Source organism: Narcine bancroftii, chromosome 8 (assembly GCF_036971445.1).
Source record: "Narcine bancroftii isolate sNarBan1 chromosome 8, sNarBan1.hap1, whole genome shotgun sequence".
In the NCBI taxonomy this organism is placed as follows: domain Eukaryota; kingdom Metazoa; phylum Chordata; class Chondrichthyes; order Torpediniformes; family Narcinidae; genus Narcine; species Narcine bancroftii.
The window spans coordinates 66,172,804-66,194,811 of NC_091476.1; the positions used below are offsets into that span (position 1 = coordinate 66,172,804).

At 48.5% G+C, this 22,008-nt stretch overlaps 1 protein-coding gene across 7 annotated transcripts in view; it reads left to right on the plus strand.

The window, feature by feature from the left end:
• Positions 1-22,008, plus strand: part of LOC138740800 (ribosomal protein S6 kinase alpha-5-like) — a 97,868-nt gene that overhangs the window by 15,542 nt on the left and 60,318 nt on the right. For 6 of the 7 annotated variants that reach the window (XM_069893914.1, XM_069893915.1, XM_069893919.1 and 3 more), the window contains one exon: positions 662-733. The exons of the other annotated variant lie outside the window; for it this stretch is intronic. In XM_069893914.1, coding sequence (XP_069750015.1) covers positions 662-733 — 72 coding nt within the window. Of the gene's footprint in view, positions 1-661; positions 734-22,008 lie in introns of those variants that run through there. 7 annotated transcript variants of the gene reach the window in all.

Below are 22,008 nucleotides of genomic sequence, written 5' to 3' on the forward strand. Positions count from 1 at the left end.
TGGGTCACCAGACCACCCCCACTCCCTCCCGTTCATCACAGACCCTCCCCCTCACTCCTCTATCTCTCCCCTTCCTCCCTCCCTCCCACCTCATACTCCCTCCCTCTCTATCCCTTCCCTCACTCTCTCCCTTTACTTCTCCCTACCCCTCACTTTCCCCTTCACTTCCCCCTCACCTCCTCCCCTCACTTCTTCCCCTCACTTCTCCCTCACCCACCACTTCCCCCTCACCCCTTCACTTCCCCTCACTTCCTCCTTTCCCCACTCACCCCCTCATTTTCCTCCACCCTCACTCTCCCTCCCCCACTCTCCCTTCCATCATTGCCCCCCCTTGCTCTCCCCTTGAACCCCCTCCCCCTCCCCATCCCAGATACGGGCTGCATCCCAGTGAGTTTCACTGTCGTACCGCCATGACTAGTGGCAGGATGCGTTGTCCGAGTCTCCCAGGGATGGTTGGGCTGTGGATTTGTGTATGAACCTGCGTACGTATACATGGCACTGCAGATGTGTGTGTTTGTGATGAAGCCAGTTTGTGGTGTGCATTTATTGTGCGTGGGAGTTATGTGTACAATGTGCGAATGCAATGCGTGCACGCTTGCGCGGTGTGTCCATGTGCAAGTGTGAAAGTTTCCAATCATTGACTCTTTCCCTCTGCCAACAGCGAACCTGACAGGGCATACGGAGACAGTCGGCATGGAAAACTTTGAACTTCTAAAGGTGCTGGGGACGGGAGGTGAGTTCGTTGCTGAGAGGGATGGTGTGGAGGGAGCTTCACTCTATGTCCGACCCCGGGAGTGTGTGATAGGATGGTATGGAGGGAGCTTCACTATGTTCCTGACACCGGGAGTGTGTGATGGAATGGTGCGGAGGAAGTTTCACTCTGTGCCTGACCCAGGGAGTGTGTGATGGGACGGTGGAGACAGAGTTTCAGTACGGTATAAGACCTCGGGAGTGTGTGATGGGACAGTGTGGAGGGAGCTTCACTCTGTGCCTGACCCAGGTAATGTGTGACGGGACGGTGCGGAGGGAGCTTCACTCTGTGTCTGACCATGGGAGTGTGTGATGGGATAGTGTGGTGGGAACTTCCCTCTGTGTTTGACCCAGGTAGTGTGTGACAGAACAGTGCAGAGGGAGCTTCACTCAGTGTCTGAGCCTGAGAGCGTGTGACGAGACGGTGCAGAGGGAACTTCACTCACTTTCTGAACCCGGGTGTATGTGATAGGATGGTGTGGAGGGAGCTTCATTTTGTTTCTTAACCCGGAGTGTGTGATGCGATGGTGTGGAGGGAGCTTCCCTCTGTGTTTGACCCAGGTAGTGTGTGACAGAACAGTGGGGAGGGAGCTTCACCCAGTGTCCGACCCCAGGAGTGTGTGACGAGACAGTGCAGAGGGATCTTTACTCTGTGTCTGAACCCGGGTGTGTGTGATTGGACGGTGTGGAGGGGCCTTTACTCTGTGTCTGATCCTGGGAGTGTGTGATGGAACGATGGAAAGGGACCTTCACTCTGTGTCTGACCCCGGGAGTGTGTGATGGGACGATGCGGAGGGAGCTTCACTCTGTGTCTGACCCCGGGAGTGTGTGATGGAACGATGTGGAGGGAGATTCACTCTGTGTCTGACCCTGGGAGTGTGTGATGGGACAGTGTGGTGGGAGCTTCACTCTGTGTCTGATCCTGGGAGTGTGTGATGGGACGAGTGCGAAGGCAGCTTCATTCTGTTTCTGACCCCAGGAGTGTGTGAAGGGATAATGTGGCCTCGCGGAAGAAAGTACACTCTGTCTCTGACACTTGGAGTGTGTGATGGGGTAGTGCGGAGTGAGCTTCACTCTGTGTCTGACCCCGGGAGTTTTTGATGGGACGGTGTGGAGGGATTTTAAATCTGTGCCTGGCCCAGGGAGTGTGTGATGAGATGGTGTGAAGGGATCTTCTCTTTGTGTCTAACCCCAGGAGTGTGTGACGAGACGTTGCAGTGGTAGCTTCACTCTGTGTCTGATCCCGGGAGTGTTTGACGAGACGGTGTGAAGTGATCCTTACTCAGTGTCTGACTCCAGAATTGTGTGACAGGACGGTGCGTAGGGACCTTCACTCTGCGTCTGACCCCAGTGTGTGATTGGATGGTGTGGATGGACTCACTCTGTGTCTGAACATTGGATTGTGTGATGGGATGGTGCGAAGGACACTTCATTCTGTTTCTGACCCTGGTAGTGTGTGATGGGACGGTGTGTTGGGAGCTTCACACTGTGTCTGACCCCGGGAGTTTTTGATGGGATGTTGTGGAGGGACCTTAACTCTGTGCCTGGCCCAGAAGGGACCTTCACTCTGTGTCTGACCCCAGGAGAGTGTGACGGGACAGTGCGAAAGGAACTTCATTCTGCATCTGACACCGGGAGTGTGTGATCGAACGGTGCGGACGGAGCTTCACTCCGTCTCTGACCCCGGAGTGTGTAATGGGACATTGCGGAGGGAGCTTCATTCTGTGTCTGAACCCGGGAGTGCGTGATGGGATGTGAGGTGGGAACTTCACTCTGTGTCTGAACCCGGGAGTGCGTGATGGGATGTTGTGGAGGGAGCTTCACTCTGTGTCTGACCACGGGAGTGTGTGATGGGACGTTGTGGAGGGAGCTTCACTCTGTGTCTGACCCCGAGGGTGTGTGACGAAACGTTGCGGTGGTAGCTTCACTCTGTGTCTGACCGCGGGAGCTTTTGACGGGACAGTGCGAAGTGATCTTTCCTCAGTGTCTGACTCCGGAATTGTGTGACGGGTCAGTACGTAGGGACCTTCACACTGCGTCTGACCCCGGAGTGTGTGATGCGACGGTGCGGACGGAGCTCACTTTGTGTCTGACCCTGGGAGTGTGTGATGGGATGGTGCGAAGGGACCTTCACTCTGTGTCTAACCCCGGGAGAGTGTGACGGGACGGTGCGAAGGGAACTTTACTCTTCATCTGACACCGGGAGTGTGTGATGGGACGGTGCGGACGGAGATTCACTCTGTGTCTGACCCTAGGAGTGTGTGATGGGACGAGTGCGAAGGCAGCTTTTTTTTAATTTGATTTTTTATTTTTCACACCATAAACCACATTGACCATGATACATATATTTTCCTTTTCAAATATATACAATGCCATTTTCTCCCCACCCCTCCTTCCTCCCATCCCACCCTCCCTACCTCCCCCCCCCATCCATTTAAAGTACAAAATCTAAGATACATTAAACCAGTCAAACAATGTTGTCATTCAATAAAAATAAACAAGAAATTCCATTGAGTCAATTCTTTTCATTTCCTTCTCCTTTCGTTAGTTTAGGTAGTGAATGTTCCCGGTAGGTTTTCTCTATTGTGTTTCATGTAAGGCTCCCATATTTGTCCAAATATTTCAATATTATTACTTAAACTATATGTTATTTTTTCTTTTTTTTTAAAAAATTTTTATTTTTCACACCATAAATCACATTAACCATGGTACACACTTTTTCCTTTTCACACATATACAGTGCCATTTTCTCCCTCCCCCTCCTCCCATCCCACCCTCCCTACTTCCCCTCTCCCGTCCATTTAAGGTATAAAATCTAGGATACATTAAATCAGTCAGACAATGTTGTCATTCAATAAAGATACACCAGAAATTCTACTGAGTCCATTCTTTTCATTTGCTTTTCCTTCCGTTAACTTAGGTAATGATTGTCCCCGGTAGGTTTTCGCTATTGTATTTAATGTAAGGCTCCCATATTTGTTCAAATATTTCAATATTATTTCTTAAACTATATGTTATTTTTTGTAATGGAATACATTTATTCATTTCTATATACCATTGTTGTATTTTCAAATTATCTTCCAATTTCCAGGTTGACATAATACATTTTTTTGCTACGGCTAGAGCTATCTTAACAAATCTTTTTTGTGCATCCTCCAAATCAATTCCAAATTCTTTGTTTTTTATGTTACTTAGGAGGAAGATCTCTGGATTCTTTGGTATATTGTTTTCTGTTATTTTATTTAATATCTGATTTAGATCTTCCCAAAATTTTTTAACTTTCTCACATGTCCAGATCGCATGAATTGTTGTTCCCATTTCTTTTTTACATCGAAAACATCTATGAGATACTGTTGGGTCCCATTTATTTAACTTTTGAGGTGTAATGTATAGCCTGTGTATCCAGTTATATTGTATCATACGTAACCTCGTATTTCTTGTATTTCTCATCGTTCCGGAGCATAACTTCTCCCATGTTTCCTTTTTTATCTTTATATTTAAATCTTGTTCCCATTTTTGTTTAGTTTTACCATTTGTTTCCTCATTCTCCTTTTCTTGCAGTTTAATATACATATTTGTTATAAATCTTTTGATTATCATTGTATCTGTAATCACATATTCAAGGTTACTTCCCTCTGGCAAACTCAAACTGCTTCCTAATTTATCCTTCAAGTAGGATCTCAATTGGTAATATGCCAGCGCTGTATTTTGAGTTATATTGTACTTATATTTCATTTGTTCAAAGGATAAGAATCTATTTTCTGAAAAACAATTTTCTATTCTTTAAATCCCTTTTTTTCCCCATTCTCTAAAGAAAAGATTATCTATTGTAAAAGGGAGTAACTTGTTTTGCGTCAATATTAGTTTTGGTAATTGATAATTTGTTTTATTTCTTTCTACATGAATCTTCTTCTAAATATTGAGGAGATGATGTAATACTGGAGAACTTCTATGTTGTACCAATTTTTCATCCAATTTATATAATATGTGTTCAGGTATCTTTTCCCCTATTTTATCTAATTCTAATCTCATCCAATCTGGCTTTTCCCTTGTTTGATAAAAATCTGATAGGTATCTTAATTGTGCGGCTCTATAATAATTTTTAAAGTTTGGCAGTTGTAAGCCTCCTTGTTTATACCATTCTGTTAATTTATCTAGTGCTATCCTCGGTTTCCCGCCTCTCCATAAAAATTTCCTTATTATTTTCTTTAACTCCTTTTTTTTTTATTTAATTTTTTATTTTTCACACCATAAATCACAATAGCCATGATATACACTTTTTCTTTTTCACACATTTACAGTGACTTTTTCTTCCCCCCCCTCCCTCCTCCCAAGCCACCCCCCCACCCCCCCTCTCATCCATTTTAGGTATACAATCTAGGTTATTTTCTTTAACTCCTTGAAGAATTTCTCTGTCAAGTGTATTGGCAATGCCTGAAATAGGTATAATATCCTTGGAAAAATGTTCATTTTAATACAGTTTATCCTTCCTATTAGTGTTAATGGTAAATCTTTCCAATGCTCTAAATCGTCCTGTAATTTTTTCATTAGTGGATAATAATTGAGTTTATATAGATGGCCGAGATTTTTATTTATTTGTATACCTAGGTATCTTATTGCTTGCATTTGCCATCTGAATTGTGATTCCTTCTTAAATTTTGAGAAATCCGCATAATTAATTGGCATTGCTTCACTTTTATTTACGTTAATCTTGTAACCCGACACTTCTCCACATTCCTTCAATTTCTTATATAATTCTTTTATTGATATTTCTGGTTCTGTTAAGTATACTACAACATCATCCGCAAATAAGCTGATTTTATATTCCTTGTCTTTTATTTTTATCCCTTTTATATTATTTTCTGTTCTTATCAATTCTGCTAGTGGTTCTATAGCTAACGTGTACAATAAGGGTGATAGTGAGCATCCCTGCCGTGTTGACCTGCTTAAGTTATTTTGCTTTGATATATATCCATTTACTGTCACTTTCGCCAATGGCCCCTTATATAATGCTTTAATCCAATTAATATACTTCTCTGGTAAACTGAATTTTTGCAATACTTTGAAGAAATAATTCCATTCTACTCTGTCAAAGGCCTTCTCTGCGTCTAAAGCAACTGCTACTGTTGGTGCTTTACTCCCTTCTACTGAATGAATTAAGTTAATAAATTTACAAATATTGTCTGTTGTGCGTCTTTTTTTAATAAATCCAGTTTGGTCTAGATTTACCATTTTCGGTACATACTCTGCTAATCTGTTTGCTAATAGTTTAGCTATTATCTTATAATCTGTGTGAAGTAAAGATATTGGTCTATATGACGCTGGTGCGAGTAGATCTCTCCCTTGCTTTAGTATTACTGTAATTATTGCTGTTTTACATGAATCTGGTAAGCTTTGTGTTTTGTCAATCTGGTTGATTACTTCCAGGAGGGGAGGAATTAATAAATCTTTAAATGTTTTATAGAATTCTATTGGGAATCCATCCTCTCCTGGTGTTTTATTATTTGGTAATTTTTTTATTATCTCTTGTATTTCTACTATTTCAAATGGTTCTGTTAATTTATTTTGTTGCTCTATTTGTAATTTTGGTAGTTCAATTTTAGTTAGAAATTCATCTATTTTCCCTTCTTTCCCTTCGTTTTCAGTTTGGTATAATTGTTTATAGAATTCTCTAAAGTTTTCCTTGATCTCCGTTGGATTATATGTGATTTGTTTGTCTTTTTTCCTTGATGCCAATACCATTTTCTTAGATTGTTCTGTCTTAAGCTGCCATGCTAGAATTTTATGCGTTTTTTCCCCTAATTCATAATATTTCTGTTTTGTCTTCATTATGTTCTTCTCCACCTTATAAGTTTGTAGTGTTTCATATTTTAATTTTTTTTCTGCCAATTCTCTTCTTTTAGTTGTATCTTCCTTCATTGCTAATTCTTTTTCTATATTTACTATTTCCCTTTCCAACTTCTCTGTTTCCTGATTATAGTCCTTCTTCATCTTGGTTACATAACTTATTATTTGCCCTCTATTGAATGCTTTCATTGCATCCCATAGTATAAACTTATCTTTCACTGATTCAGTATTTATTTCAAAATACATTTTAATTTGTTTTTCAATAAATTCTCTAAAATCCTGCCTTTTAAGTAACATGGGGTTTAATCTCCATCTATACATTTTTGGAGGGATGTCCTCTAACTCTATTGTCAATATTAAGGGTGAATGGTCCGATAATATTCTAGCTTTATATTCTGTTTTTCTTACTCTATCTTGCATACGAGCTGATAACAAAAATAGGTCTATTCTTGAGTATGTTTTATGTCTGGCCGAGTAATATGAATATTCCTTTTCCTTTGGGTGTTGTTTCCTCCATATATCCAAAAGTTGCATTTCTTCCATCGATTTAATTATAAATTTGGTTACTTTGTTCTTTCTGTTAATTTTTTTCCCAGTTTTGTCCATATTTGAATCCAAATTCAGGTTGAAATCCCCTCCTATTAATATGTTCCCTGCTATCTTCAAAAAAATATCTTGCATAAACTTTTGATCTTCTTCGTTAGGTGAATATACATTGAGTAGATTCCAAAACTCCGAATATATCTGACATTTTATCATTACATATCTCCCTGCTGGATCTATTATTTCCTCTTCTATTTTAATTGGCACATTTTTACTAATTAATATAGCTACTCCTGTTGCTTTTGAATTATACGACGCTGCTGTTACGTGTCCTACCCAATTTCTCTTTAATTTCTTGTGCTCCAATTCAGTTAAATGTGTTTCTTGCACAAATGCTATATCAATTTTTTATTTTTTCAGTAAATTTAGCAGTTTCTTCCTTTTAATTTGGTTATGTATTCCGTTAATATTTAAAGTCATATAGTTCAGCGTAGCCATTTCATACTTTGTTTATCTTCCTTTTCCGTTTCTCCATCATCACCTTTCCTTCTTATCCATTTCTGCTTTCTTGTTTTGAACTCTTTATAAGACAACATTTCTAAAACATCAAACATTTTCCTTATTCTCCTATTTAAAACTTCTTTAACCCCAGTCTTCCCTCCCCCTGCTGAGTTGTCCTTTATCCCTTGTCGGACAACCACATCTCCCCTCTCCATTTGGATTTGCGAATTCACTCGCAAACGTCAACTGATTTTGTAGTGACCATAACTCCTCCCCACCCAGCCCCCCCCAGAAAAGATTTCAATTTTCATATGTAACAAAGGTCACTCTTTTAATTCCCTCCTTATTCCCTCTATTCCCTTTCCCTCCCTTTTTAATTCTTGTCTATACTCTATATATTTTCATCTAAATACGGATACATTCATGTATACACACTATATGTATATATATATATATATATATATATGTATACACACACATACCCCTTTACACACATACATATAGTTCGTGGTCATTTTTAATCTTAATACATGTCTTCATCTCTCTGCTTGTTTTGTAGTTGTTCTGCAAATTTCCTTGCTTCCTCTGGATCTGAGAATAGTCTGTTTTGTTGCCCTGGAATAACTATTTTAAGTTCCGCTGGGTACTTTAACATAAATTTATATCCTTTTTTCCATAAGATCGTTTTTGCTGTATTGAACTCCTTTCTCTTCTTCAGGAGTTCAAAACTTATGTCTGGATAGAAAAAAATTTTTGACCTTTGTATTCCAGTGGCTTTTTGTCTTCTCTTATTTTCTTCATTGCTTTCTCCAATATATTTTCTCTTCTTGTATATCTTAAGAATTTTACTAAAATGGATCTTGGTTTTTGCTGCGGTTGTGGTTTCGGGGCTAAAATTCTATGTGCTCTCTCTATTTCCATTTCTTCTTGTAATTCTTGTCTTCCTAAGACCCTGGGGATCCAATCTTTTATAAATTCTCTCATATTCTTGCCTTCTTCATCTTCCTTAAGGCCCACTATCTTTATATTATTTCTTCTATTATAGTTTTCTATTATATCTATCTTCTGAGCTAACAGCTCATGTGCCTCTTTAACTTTTTTTATTAGATTCTTCTAATTTTTCTTTTAAGTCCTCTACTTCCATTTCTACGATTATTTCTCGTTTTTCCATATTTTCCACTCTTTTTCCTAACTCTGATATGGCCATTTCCATTTTATTCATTTTTTCTTCTGCATTCTTAATTCTTCTTTTTATCTCATCAAATTCTTGTAATTGCCATTTTTTCACTGATTCCATATATTCTTTAAAAAAAGATACATCCATTGTCTTACCTTTCCTTTCTTCTTCCATTTCTCTCTGTTCTTCTTCTTCCTCTGGATTGACCATCTGTTGTTTCCTTGTTTTCTTTTTACCCTCTTCTTTCTTGTTGTCGTTATTGTCTGTGTTCTGCACCTGCTGCTGTGCTGCAGGTGTGTCTCTCAGCTGTTGAGATCGACTCCGCAGCTGTTCCCCCCTCCCGTCAGTGACTCCTCGCGCATGCGCGGTTGCGCACTTTTACTCGGCTCTATGAGCCATTTTTGTAGTCCCGAGCCCGGGACTTCCACTGATCTGAGGGAGCGGGCTTCTCTCTCCGCAGCGGGCCTCTTTGGACAGGTAAGGCCTTCACCTTCTTGTTCCGACATTCTTTCTTCCTCTTTTCTTCCCGTTGTTTTCGACTTTTAACTCTTCGCTGCCATTTTCTTCAGACCTTTATTTTTACTTTATTATAAATTTTAATCTTATACCTTTGTGCTTTGTGTGTTTTTTTTTTAACTTTTCGGGAGAGGGCTGGAATTCCCTGACCGGCCACTACTCCATCACGTGACTCCTCCCAGTGCGAAGGCAGCTTCATTCCGTTTCTGACCCCAGGAGTGTGTGAAGGGATGATGTGGTTTGACAGGACCTCGCGGAAGAAAGTTGACTCTGTCTCTGACCATTGGAGTGTGTGATGGGGTAGTGCGGAGTGAGCTTCACTCTGTGTCTGACCCCGTGAGTTTTTGATGGGACGGTGTGGAGGGATGTTAAATCTGTGCCTGGCCCAGGGAGTGTCTGATGGGATGGTGCGAAGCGACCTTCACTCTGTGTCTGACCCTGGGAGTGTGAGTCAGGACAGTGTGGAGGGATTTTCACTCTGTGTCTGACCCTGGAGTGTTTGATAGGATGGTGCGAAGTGATCTTTACTCAGTGTCTGACCCCAGGAATGTGTAATGGGACGTTGCGGAGGGAGCTTCATTCTGTATCTGACCCCGGGAGTGCGTGATGGGACGGTGAGGTGTGAACTTCACTCTTTGTCTGACCCCGGGAGTGTTTTACTGGATGGTGCGAAGGGAACTTCACTCCGCATCTGACACCGGGAATGTGTAATGGGACGTTGCGGAGGGAGCTTCATTGTGTATCTGACCCTGGGAGTGCGTGATGGGACGGTGAGGTGTGAACTTCACTCTTTGTCTGACCCCAGGAGTGTTTGACTGGACGGTGCGAAGGGAGCTTCACTCTGCATCTGACACCGGGAATGTATGATGGTACAATGCGGAGGGTCCATCACTCTGTGTCTGACAACGGGAGCGTGTGATGGGACGGTATGGACGGAGCATACTCTGTGTCTGACCCCGGGATGTGTGATGGGACGATGCGGAGGGAGATTTACTCTGTGTCTGACCCTGGGAGTGTGTGATGGGACGGTGTGGTGGGAGCTTCTCTCTGTGTCTGACCCTGGGAGAGTGTGATGGGACGATGCAGAGGGAGCTTCACTCTGTGTCTGACCCTGGGAGTGTGTGATGGAACGATGTACAGGGAGATTCACTCTGTGTCTGACCCTGGGAGTGTGTGATGGAACAGTGCGGAGAAAACTTCATTCTGTATCTGACCCTGGGAGTATGTGATGGGACGGTGCGGTGGTAGCATCACTCTATGTCTGACCCTGGGAGTGTTTGATGGGACGGTCCGTCGGAGTTCCCTCTGTGCCTGATCACAGGATTGTGCGATGGGACAGTGTGGAGGGAGCTTCACTCTGTGTCTGACCCCAGTAGTGTGTGATGGGTCAGTGGAGAGGGAGCTTCACGCTGTGCCTGAACCAGGGAGTATGTGATGGGACGGTGCGGTGTTAGCATCACTCTGTGTCTGACACCGGGAGTGTGTAATGGGACGGTGTAGAGGGAGTTTCACTCTGTGTCTGACCATGGAGAGTGTGACGGAACGGTGCAGAGTGGGCTTCACTCTGTCTCTAACCTCAGGAGTGTGTGCCGTGACGGTGCGGAGGGAGCTTAACTCTGTGTCTGACCCCGAGACTGTGTGATGCAATCGTGTTAACGGATCTTCACTCTGTGTCTTACCTCGCGAGTGTGTGATGGGACGGTGAAGTTGAGCTTCACTCTTCGTCTGACCCCGGGGCAATGTGATGGGACGGTGCAGAGGGATCTTCATTCTGTGTCTGAACGCGGGTGTGTGTTATACGATGGTGTGGAGGGAGCTTCACTCTGTGTCTTACCCCGGGAGTGTGTGATGGGACGGTGTGGAGGGAGCTTCACTCTGTGTCTGACTCCGCGAATATGTGATGGGATGGTGCAGAGGGATCTTCACTCTGTGACTGACCCCGGGAGTGCGTGACGAGACGGTGCAGATGGATCTTCACTCTGTGTCTGAACCCGGGTGTGTGTTATAGGATGGTGTGGAGGGAGCTTCACTCTGTGTCTTACCCCGGGAGTGTGTGATGGGACAGTGTGGAAGGAGCTTCACCGTGTGTCTGACCCCGCGAGTGTGTGATGGAATTGTGCGGAGGGAGCTTCACTTTCTGTCTGACCCTGGGAGTGTGTGATGGGACAGTGTGGAGGGAGCTTCACTCTGCATCAGTCCCCAGGAGTTTCTGATGGGACTGTGCAGACTGAACTGGCTCTGTGTCTGACCTTGGGAGTGTGTGATGGGACGGTGCGAACGGATCTCTCTCTGTGTCTGAAGCTGGGAGTATGTGATGGGACGGTGCGATGGGTGCTTCATTCTCTTTCTGACCCCAGGCATGTGTAATAGGATGGTGCGAAGGGACCTCCACTCTGAGTCTGACCCCAGGATAGTGTGATGGGACGATGTGGATGGAGCTCACTCTGTGTCTGACCCTGGGAATGTATAATGGGTCAGTGCAGAGGGACCTTCATTCTGTGATTGATCCCGGGACTGTGTGATGGGATGGTGTAGTTGAAGCTTCACCTTTTGTCTGACCCTGGGAGTGTGTGATGGGACAGTGTGGAGGGGCCTTAACTCTGTGCCTGGCCCAGGGAGTGTGTGATGGGACGGTTCATTGGGAGCTTCACTCATTGTCTGACCCCGGTAGTGTTTGACGGAATGGTGCAAAGGGAGCTTCACTCTGTGTCTGACCCTGGGAGTGTTTGATGGGACGGTCCGTCGGAGTTCACTCTGTGCCTGATCACGGGATTGTGCGATGGGACAGTGTGGAGGGAGCTTCACTCTGTGTCTGACCCCAGAAGTGTGTGATGGGACAGTGGAGAGGTAGCTTCACGCTGTGCCTGACCCAGGGAGTATGTGATGGCACAATGCGGAGGGACCATCACTCTGTGTCTGACACCAGGAGTGTGTAATGGGACGGTGTGGAGGGAGTTTCACTCTGTGTCTGACCATGGAGAGTGTGACGGAACGGTGCAGAGTGGGCTTCACTCTGTCTCTAACCCCAGGAGTGTGTGACGGGACGGTGCGGAGGGAGCTTATGTCTGTGTCTGACCCCGAGACTGTGTGATGGAATCGTGCTAACGAATCTTCACTCTGTGTCTTACCTCGCGAGTGTGTGATGGGACGATGCGGATGGACCATCACTCTGTGTCTAACCCCAGGAGTATGTGATGGGATGGTGCGGAGGGATCTTCACTCTGTTTCTTACCCCGGGATTGTGTAATGGGACGGTGTGGAGGGAGCTTCACTCTGTGTCTGAATCCGGGTATGTGTGATGGGACGGTGTGGAGGGTGTTGCACTCTGTGTCTGACCCCGGGAGTGTTTGACGGGACGGTGCGAAGGGAACTTCACTCTGCATCTGACACCGGGAGTGTGTGATGGTACAATGCAGAGGGATCATCACTCTGTGTCTGACGCCGGGAATGTGTGATGGGACGGTATGGATGGAGCATACACAGTGTCTGACACTGGTAGTGTGTGATGGGATGGCGTGCAGGGAGCTTCACTCTGTGTCTGACCCAAGTAGTGTGTGACAGGATGATGCGGAGGGAGCTTCACTCTGTGTCTGACCCAAGTAGTGTGTGACAGGACGATGCGGAGGGATCTTCACTCTGTTTCTTACCCCGGGATTGTGTAATGGGACGGTGTGGAGGGAGCTTCACTCTGTGTCTGAATCCGGGTATGTGTGATGGGACGGTGTGGAGGGTGTTGCACTCTGTGTCTGACCCCGGGAGTGTTTGACGGGACGGTGCGAAGGGAACTTCACTCTGCATCTGACACCGGGAGTGTGTGATGGTACAATGCAGAGGGATCATCACTCTGTGTCTGACGCCGGGAATGTGTGATGGGACGGTATGGATGGAGCATACACAGTGTCTGACACTGGTAGTGTGTGATGGGATGGCGTGCAGGGAGCTTCACTCTGTGTCTGACCCAAGTAGTGTGTGACAGGATGATGCGGAGGGAGCTTCACTCTGTGTCTGACCCAAGTAGTGTGTGACAGGACGATGCGGAGGGAGCTTTACTCTGTGTCTGACCCCGGGAGTGTGTGATGAGACGGTGCAGAGGGATCTTCACTCTGTCTCTGAATGCGGTTGTGTTTGATAGGATGGTGTGGAGGGAGCTTCATTCTGTGTCTTACCCCGGGATTGTGTGATGGGACAGTGCGAATGTACCTTCACTCTGCATCTGACGGTGGGATTGTTTGATGGGACGGTCCGTCGAAGTTCACTCTGTGTCTGACGCTGGGAGTGTGTGATGGGACGGTGGAGTGGGTGCTTCACTTTGTGTCTGACTCCGTGAGTGTGTGACGGGAAGGTGCTAAGGGACCTTCACTCTGCGTCTGACGCTGGGATTGTTTGATGGGATGGTCCGTCGAAGTTCACTCTGTGCCTGATCTCGGGAGTGTGTGATAGTGCAGTGGTAGCTTCACTCTGTGTCTGACCCCGGGAGTGTTGGATGGGACGGTGCGAAGGGAAATTCACCCTGCATAAGACACCGGGAGTATGTAATGGGACGGTGTGGACGGAGCTTCACTCTGTGTCTGACCCCGGGAGTGTGTAATGGGACTTTGCGGAGGGAGATTCATTCTGTGTCTGATGCCGGGAGTGCGTGATGGGACGGTGAGGTGGGAGCTTAACTCTGTGTCTGACCCCGTGAGTTTTTGATGGGACGGTGTGGAGCGATCTTAAATCTGTGCCTGGCCCAGTGAGTGTGTGATGGGATGGTGCGAAGCGACCTTCACTCTGTGTCTGACCCTGGGAGAGTGTGTCAGGACAGTGCGGAGGGATCTTCACTCTGCATCTGACACCGGGAGTGTGTGATGGGATGGTGTGTATGGAGCTTCACCTTGTGACTGACCCAGGGAGTGTGTGATGAGACGGTGTGGAGGGAGCTTCACTCTGTATCTGACCCTGGGAGTGTGTGACGGGACGGTGCGAAGGGATCTTCACTCTGCGTCTGACCTCGGGTGTCTACAATGGGACGGTGTGGAGGGATCTTCACTCTGTGCCTGACCCCAGGTGTTTGTGATGGTAAAGTGCGAAGGGATATTCACTCTCTGTCTGACCACGCGAGTGTGTGATGGGACATGCAGAGGCAGCTTCATTCTCTGTCTGATGGCGGAAGTATGTGATGAAATGGTGCAGAGGGAGATTCATTCTGTGTCCGACCCTGGGGATGTGTGATGGGATGATGCGGAATGTTCTTCAATCTGTGTCTGTCCCCGGGAGTGTGTTAAGGGACATTGAAGAGGGAGGTTCACTCTGTGACTGACCCCGGGAGTGTGTGATGGGATGGTGCAGTGGGAACTTCACTCTGTGTGACCCCGGGAGTGCGTAACGGATCGTTGAGGAGGGAGCTTCACTCTGTGTCTGACCACGGGCGTGTGCGATGGGTCGGTGTGGAGGGAGTTTCACTCTGTGTCTGTCCCCGGGAGTGTATGTTAGGATGGTGCGGAGGGATCTTCACTGTGTCTGACCCCGGATGTGTGTAAAGGATCGTTGAGGAGGAAGCTTCTCTCTGTGTCTGACCCTGGGAGTGTGTGATGGGATCATGCTGACAGAGCTTCACTCTGTGTCTGACCTCAGGAGTAAGTGATGGAATGATGCGAATGGACCATCACTCTGTGTTGATCCCGGGAGTGTGTGATGGGACGGTGCAGAGGGATCTTCACCCTGTGTCTGACCCCAGGTGTGTGTAAAGGATCGTTGAGGAGGGAGCTTCTCTCTGTGTCTGACCCTGGGAGTGTGTGATGGGACGAGTGCGAAGGCAGCTTCATTCTGCTGGGACAGTGTGATGGGATGGTATGGTTGGAGCTTCACTCTGTGTCTGACCCTGGGAGTGTGTGATGGGATCGTGCGGACAGAGTTTCACTGTGTCTGACCTCGGGAATATGTGATGGGATGATGCGGATGGACCATCTCTCTGTGTGTGACCCCGGGAGTGTGTGATGGGATGGTGCGGATGGATCTTTACTCTGTGTCTGATCCCAGGTGTGTGTGAAGGATTATTGAGGAGGGAGCTTCCCTCTGTTTCTGACCCTAGGAGTGTGTGATGGGTTGGTGCCGAGAGAACTTCATTCTGTGTTCGATCCCGGGTCTGCGTGATGGGATGGTATGGTTGAGCTTCACTCTGTGTCTGACCCTGGGAGTGTGTGATGGGACAGTGCGGAGGGATCTTCACTCTGTGTCTGACCCCAGGATTATGTCACGAAACGTTGCAGTGGTAGCTTCACTCTGTGTCTGACCCTGGAGTGTTTGACGGGATGGTGCGAAGTGATCTTGACTTAGTGTCTGACTCTGGAATTGTGTGAGGGGACGGTGCAAAGGGAACATCACTCTGCATCTGACACCGGGAGTGTGTGATGGGATGGTGCGGATGGAGTTTCACTCTGTGTCTGACCCCGGGAGTGTGTGATGGGACGATGTGGGGGGAGCTTCATTCTGTGTCTGACCCCGGGAGTGTGTGATGGAACGATGTGGAGGGAGATTCACTCTGTGTCTGACCCTGGGAGTGTGTGATGGGACGGTATGGTGGGAGCTTCACTCTGTGTCTGATCCTGGGAGTGTGTGATGGGACGAGTGCGAAGGCAGCTTCATTCTGTTTCTGACCCCAGGAGTGTGTGAAGGGATGATGTGGTGTGACAGGACCTCGCGGAAGAAAGTTCACTCTGTCTCTGACCCTTGGAGTGTGTGATGGGGTGGTGCGAAGGGACCTTCACTCTGTGTCTAACCCCGGGAGAATGTGACGGGACGGTGCGTAGGGACCTTCACACTGCATCTGACACTGGGAGTGTGTGATGGGACGTTGCGGACGGAGATTCACTCTGTATCTGACCCCGGGAATTTTTGATGGGACGGTGTGGAGCGATCTTAAATCTGTGCCTGGCCCAGTTAGTGTGTGATGGGATGATGCGAAGCAAACTTCACTCAGTGTCTGACCCCAGGAGAGTGTGACGAGACGTTGCAGTGGTAGCTTCACTCCGTGTCTGATCCTGGAGTGTTTGACGGGATGGCGCGAAGTGATCTTTACTCAGTGTCTGACTCTCGAATTGTGTGACGGGACGGTGCAAAGGGAACATCACTCTGCATCTGACACCGGGAGTGTGTGATGGGATGGTGCGGATGGAGTTTCACTCTGTGTCTGACCCCGGGAGTGTGTAATGGGATGGTGTGGTTGGAGCTTCACTCTGTGTCTGACCCTGGGAGTGTGTGTTGGGACAGTGTGGAGGGGCGTTAACTCTGTGCCTGGCCCAGGGAATGTGTGATGTGACGGTTCGTTCAGAGCTTCACTCATTGTCTGACCCCGGGTGTGTTTGACAGGACGGTGCATAGTGATCTTTACTCAGTGTCTGACTCCGGAATTGTGTGACGGAATGGTGCAAAGGGAGCTTCACTCTGTGTCTTAACTCGCGAGTGTGTGATGGGACCGTGAAGTTGAGCTTCACTCTTCGTCTGACCCCGGGAGAATGTGATGGGACGGTGCAGAGAGATCTTCATTCTGTTTCTGAACGCGGGTGTGTTTGATAGATGGTTTGGAGGGAGCTTCATTCTGTGTCTTACCCTGGAATTGTGTGATGGGACAGTGTGGAGGGAGCTTCACTCTGTGTCTGACTCCGCGAATATGTGATGGGATGGTGCAGAGGGATCTTCACTCTGTGACTGACCCCGGGAGTGCGTGACGAGACGGTGCAGAGGGATCTTCACTCTGTGTCTGAACCCGGGTGTGTATTATAGGATGGTGTGGAGGGAGCTTCACTCTGTATCTTACCCCGGGAGTGTGTGATGGGACAGCGTGGAATGAGCTTCACCGTGTGTCTGACCCCGCGAGTGTGTGATGGAATTGTGCGGAGGGAGCTTCACTTTCTGTCTGACCCTGGGAGTGTGTGATGGGACAGTGTGGAGGGAGCTTCACTCTGCATCTGTCCCCAGGAGTTTCTGATGGGACTGTGCAGACTGAACTGGCTCTGTGTCTGACCTTGGGAGTGTGTGATGGGACGGTGCGAACGGATCTCTCTCTGTGTCTGAAGCTGGGAGTATGTGATGGGACGGGGCGATGGGTGCTTCATTCTCTTTCTGACCCCGGGCATGTGTAATAGGATGGTGCGAAGGGACCTCCACTCTGAGTCTGACCCCAGGATAGTGTGATGGGACGATGTGGATGGAGCTCACTCTGTGTCTGACCCTGGGAATGTATAATGGGTCAGTGCAGAGGGACCTTCATTCTGTGATTGATCCCGGGAATGTGTGATGGGATGGTGCAGTTGAAGCTTCACCTTTTGTCTGACCCTGGGAGTGTGTGATGGGACAGTGTGGAGGGGCCTTAAATCTGTGCCTGGCCCAGGGAGTGTGTGATGGGACGGTTCATTGCGAGCTTCACTCATTGTCTGACCCCGGTAGTGTTTGACGGAATGGTGCAAAGGGAGCTTCACTCTGTGTCTGACCCTGGGAGTGTTTGATGGGACGGTCCGTCGGAGTTCACTCTGTGCCTGATCACGGGATTGTGCGATGGGACAGTGTGGAGGGAGCTTCACTCTGTGTCTGACCCCAGAAGTATGTGATGGGACAGTGGAGAGGTAGCTTCACGCTGTGCCTGACCCAGGGAGTATGTGATGGCACAATGCGGAGGGACCATCACTCTGTGTCTGACACCAGGAGTGTGTGATGGGATGGTGCGGATGGAGTTTCACTCTGTGTCTGACCCCGGGAGTGTGTAATGGGATGGTGTGGTTGGAGCTTCACTCTGTGTCTGACCCTGGGAGTGTGTGTTGGGACAGTGTGGAGGGGCGTTAACTCTGTGCCTGGCCCAGGGAATGTGTGATGTGACGGTTCGTTCAGAGCTTCACTCATTGTCTGACCCCGGGTGTGTTTGACAGGACGGTGCATAGTGATCTTTACTCAGTGTCTGACTCCGGAATTGTGTGACGGAATGGTGCAAAGGGAGCTTCACTCTGTGTCTTAACTCGCGAGTGTGTGATGGGACCGTGAAGTTGAGCTTCACTCTTCGTCTGACCCCGGGAGAATGTGATGGGACGGTGCAGAGAGATCTTCATTCTGTGTCTGAACGCGGGTGTGTTTGATAGATGGTTTGGAGGGAGCTTCATTCTGTGTCTTACCCTGGAATTGTGTGATGGGACAGTGTGGAGGGAGCTTCACTCTGTGTCTGACTCCGCGAATATGTGATGGGATGGTGCAGAGGGATCTTCACTCTGTGACTGACCCCGGGAGTGCGTGACGAGACGGTGCAGAGGGATCTTCACTCTGTGTCTGAACCCGGGTGTGTATTATAGGATGGTGTGGAGGGAGCTTCACTCTGTATCTTACCCCGGGAGTGTGTGATGGGACAGCGTGGAATGAGCTTCACCGTGTGTCTGACCCCGCGAGTGTGTGATGGAATTGTGCGGAGGGAGCTTCACTTTCTGTCTGACCCTGGGAGTGTGTGATGGGACAGTGTGGAGGGAGCTTCACTCTGCATCTGTCCCCAGGAGTTTCTGATGGGACTGTGCAGACTGAACTGGCTCTGTGTCTGACCTTGGGAGTGTGTGATGGGACGGTGCGAACGGATCTCTCTCTGTGTCTGAAGCTGGGAGTATGTGATGGGACGGTGCGATGGGTGCTTCATTCTCTTTCTGACCCCGGGCATGTGTAATAGGATGGTGCGAAGGGACCTCCACTCTGAGTCTGACCCCAGGATAGTGTGATGGGACGATGTGGATGGAGCTCACTCTGTGTCTGACCCTGGGAATGTATAATGGGTCAGTGCAGAGGGACCTTCATTCTGTGATTGATCCCGGGAATGTGTGATGGGATGGTGCAGTTGAAGCTTCACCTTTTGTCTGACCCTGGGAGTGTGTGATGGGACAGTGTGGAGGGGCCTTAAATCTGTGCCTGGCCCAGGGAGTGTGTGATGGGACGGTTCATTGGGAGCTTCACTCATTGTCTGACCCCGGTAGTGTTTGACGGAATGGTGCAAAGGGAGCTTCACTCTGTGTCTGACCCTGGGAGTGTTTGATGGGACGGTCCGTCGGAGTTCACTCTGTGCCTGATCACGGGATTGTGCGATGGGACAGTGTGGAGGGAGCTTCACTCTGTGTCTGACCCCAGAAGTGTGTGATGGGACAGTGGAGAGGTAGCTTCACGCTGTGCCTGACCCACGGAGTATGTGATGGCACAATGCGGAGGGACCATCACTCTGTGTCTGACACCAGGAGTGTGTAATGGGATGGTGTGGAGGGAGTTTCACTCTGTGTCTGACCATGGAGAGTGTGACGGAACGGTGCAGAGTGGGCTTCACTCTGTCTCTAACCCCAGGAGTGTGTGACGGGACGGTGCGGAGGGAGCTTATGTCTGTGTCTGACCCCGAGACTGTGTGATGGAATCGTGCTAACGAATCTTCACTCTGTGTCTTACCTCGCGAGTGTGTGATGGGACGATGCGGATGGACCATCACTCTGTGTCTAACCCCAGGAGTATGTGATGGGATGGTGCGGAGGGATCTTCACTCTGTTTCTTACCCCGGGATTGTGTAATGGGACGGTGTGGAGGGAACTTCACTCTGTGTCTGAATCCGGGTATGTGTAATGGGACGATGTGGAGGGTGTTGCACTCTGTGTCTGACCCCGGGAGTGTTTGACGGGACGGTGCGAAGGGAACTTCACTCTGCATCTGACACCGGGAGTGTGTGATGGTACAATGCAGAGGGATCATCACTCTGTGTCTGACGCCGGGAATGTGTGATGGGACGGTATGGATGGAGCATACACAGTGTCTGACACTGGTAGTGTGTGATGGGATGGCGTGCAGGGAGCTTCACTCTGTGTCTGACCCAAGTAGTGTGTGACAGGATGATGCGGAGGGAGCTTCACTCTGTGTCTGACCCAAGTAGTGTGTGACAGGACGATGCGGAGGGAGCTTTACTCTGTGTCTGACCCCGGGAGTGTGTGATGAGACGGTGCAGAGGGATCTTCACTCTGTCTCTGAATGCGGTTGTGTTTGATAGGATGGTGTGGAGGGAGCTTCATTCTGTGTCTTACCCCGGGATTGTGTGATGGGACAGTGCGAATGTACCTTCACTCTGCATCTGACGGTGGGATTGTTTGATGGGACGGTCCGTCGAAGTTCACTCTGTGTCTGACCCTGGGAGTGTGTGATGGGACGGTGGAGTGGGTGCTTCACTTTGTGTCTGACTCCGTGAGTGTGTGACGGGAAGGTGCTAAGGGACCTTCACTCTGCGTCTGACGCTGGGATTGTTTGATGGGATGGTCCGTCGAAGTTCACTCTGTGCCTGATCTCGGGAGTGTGTGATAGTGCGGTGGTAGCTTCACTCTGTGTCTGACCCCGGGAGTGTTGGATGGGACGGTGCGAAGGGAAATTCACGTTGCATAAGACACCGGGAGTATGTAATGGGACGGTGTGGACGGAGCTTCACTCTGTGTCTGACCCCGGGAGTGTGTAATGGGACTTTGCGGAGGGAGATTCATTCTGTGTCTGATGCCGGGAGTGCGTGATGGGACGGTGAGGTGGGAGCTTAACTCTGTGTCTGACCCCGTGAGTTTTTGATGGGACGGTGTGGAGCGATCTTAAATCTGTGCCTGGCCCAGTGAGTGTGTGATGGGATGGTGCGAAGCGACCTTCACTCTGTGTCTGACCCTGGGAGAGTGTGTCAGGACAGTGCGGAGGGATCTTCACTCTGCATCTGACACCGGGAGTGTGTGATGGGATGGTGTGTATGGAGCTTCACCTTGTGACTGACCCAGGGAGTGTGTGATGAGACGGTGTGGAGGGAGCTTCACTCTGTATCTGACCCTGGGAGTGTGTGACGGGACGGTGCGAAGGGATCTTCACTCTGCGTCTGACCTCGGGTGTCTACAATGGGACGGTGTGGAGGGATCTTCACTCTGTGCCTGACCCCAGGTGTTTGTGATGGGAAAGTGCGAAGGGATATTCACTCTCTGTCTGACCACGCGAGTGTGTGATGGGACATGCAGAGGCAGCTTCATTCTCTGTCTGATGGCGGAAGTATGTGATGAAATGGTGCAGAGGGAGATTCATTCTGTGTCCGACCCTGGGGGTGTGTGATGGGATGATGCGGAATGTTCTTCAATCTGTGTCTGTCCCCGGGAGTGTGTGAAGGGACATTGAAGAGGGAGGTTCACTCTGTGTCTGACCCCGGGAGTGTGTGATGGGATGGTGCAGTGGGAACTTCACTCTGTGTGACCCCGGGAGTGCGTAACGGATCGTTGAGGAGGGAGCTTCACTCTGTGTCTGACCACGGGCGTGTGCGATGGGTCGGTGTGGAGGGAGTTTCACTCTGTGTCTGTCCCCGGGAGTGTATGTTAGGATGGTGCGGAGGGATCTTCACTCTGTGTCTGACCCCGGATGTGTGTAAAGGATCGTTGAGGAGGAAGCTTCTCTCTGTGTCTGACCCTGGGAGTGTGTGATGGGATCATGCTGACAGAGCTTCACTCTGTGTCTGACCTCAGGAGTAAGTGATGGAATGATGCGAATGGACCATCACTCTGTGTTGATCCCGGGAGTGTGTGATGGGACGGTGCGGAGGGATCTTCACCCTGTGTCTGACCCCAGGTGTGTGTAAAGGATCGTTGAGGAGGGAGCTTCTCTCTGTGTCTGACCCTGGGAGTGTGTGATGG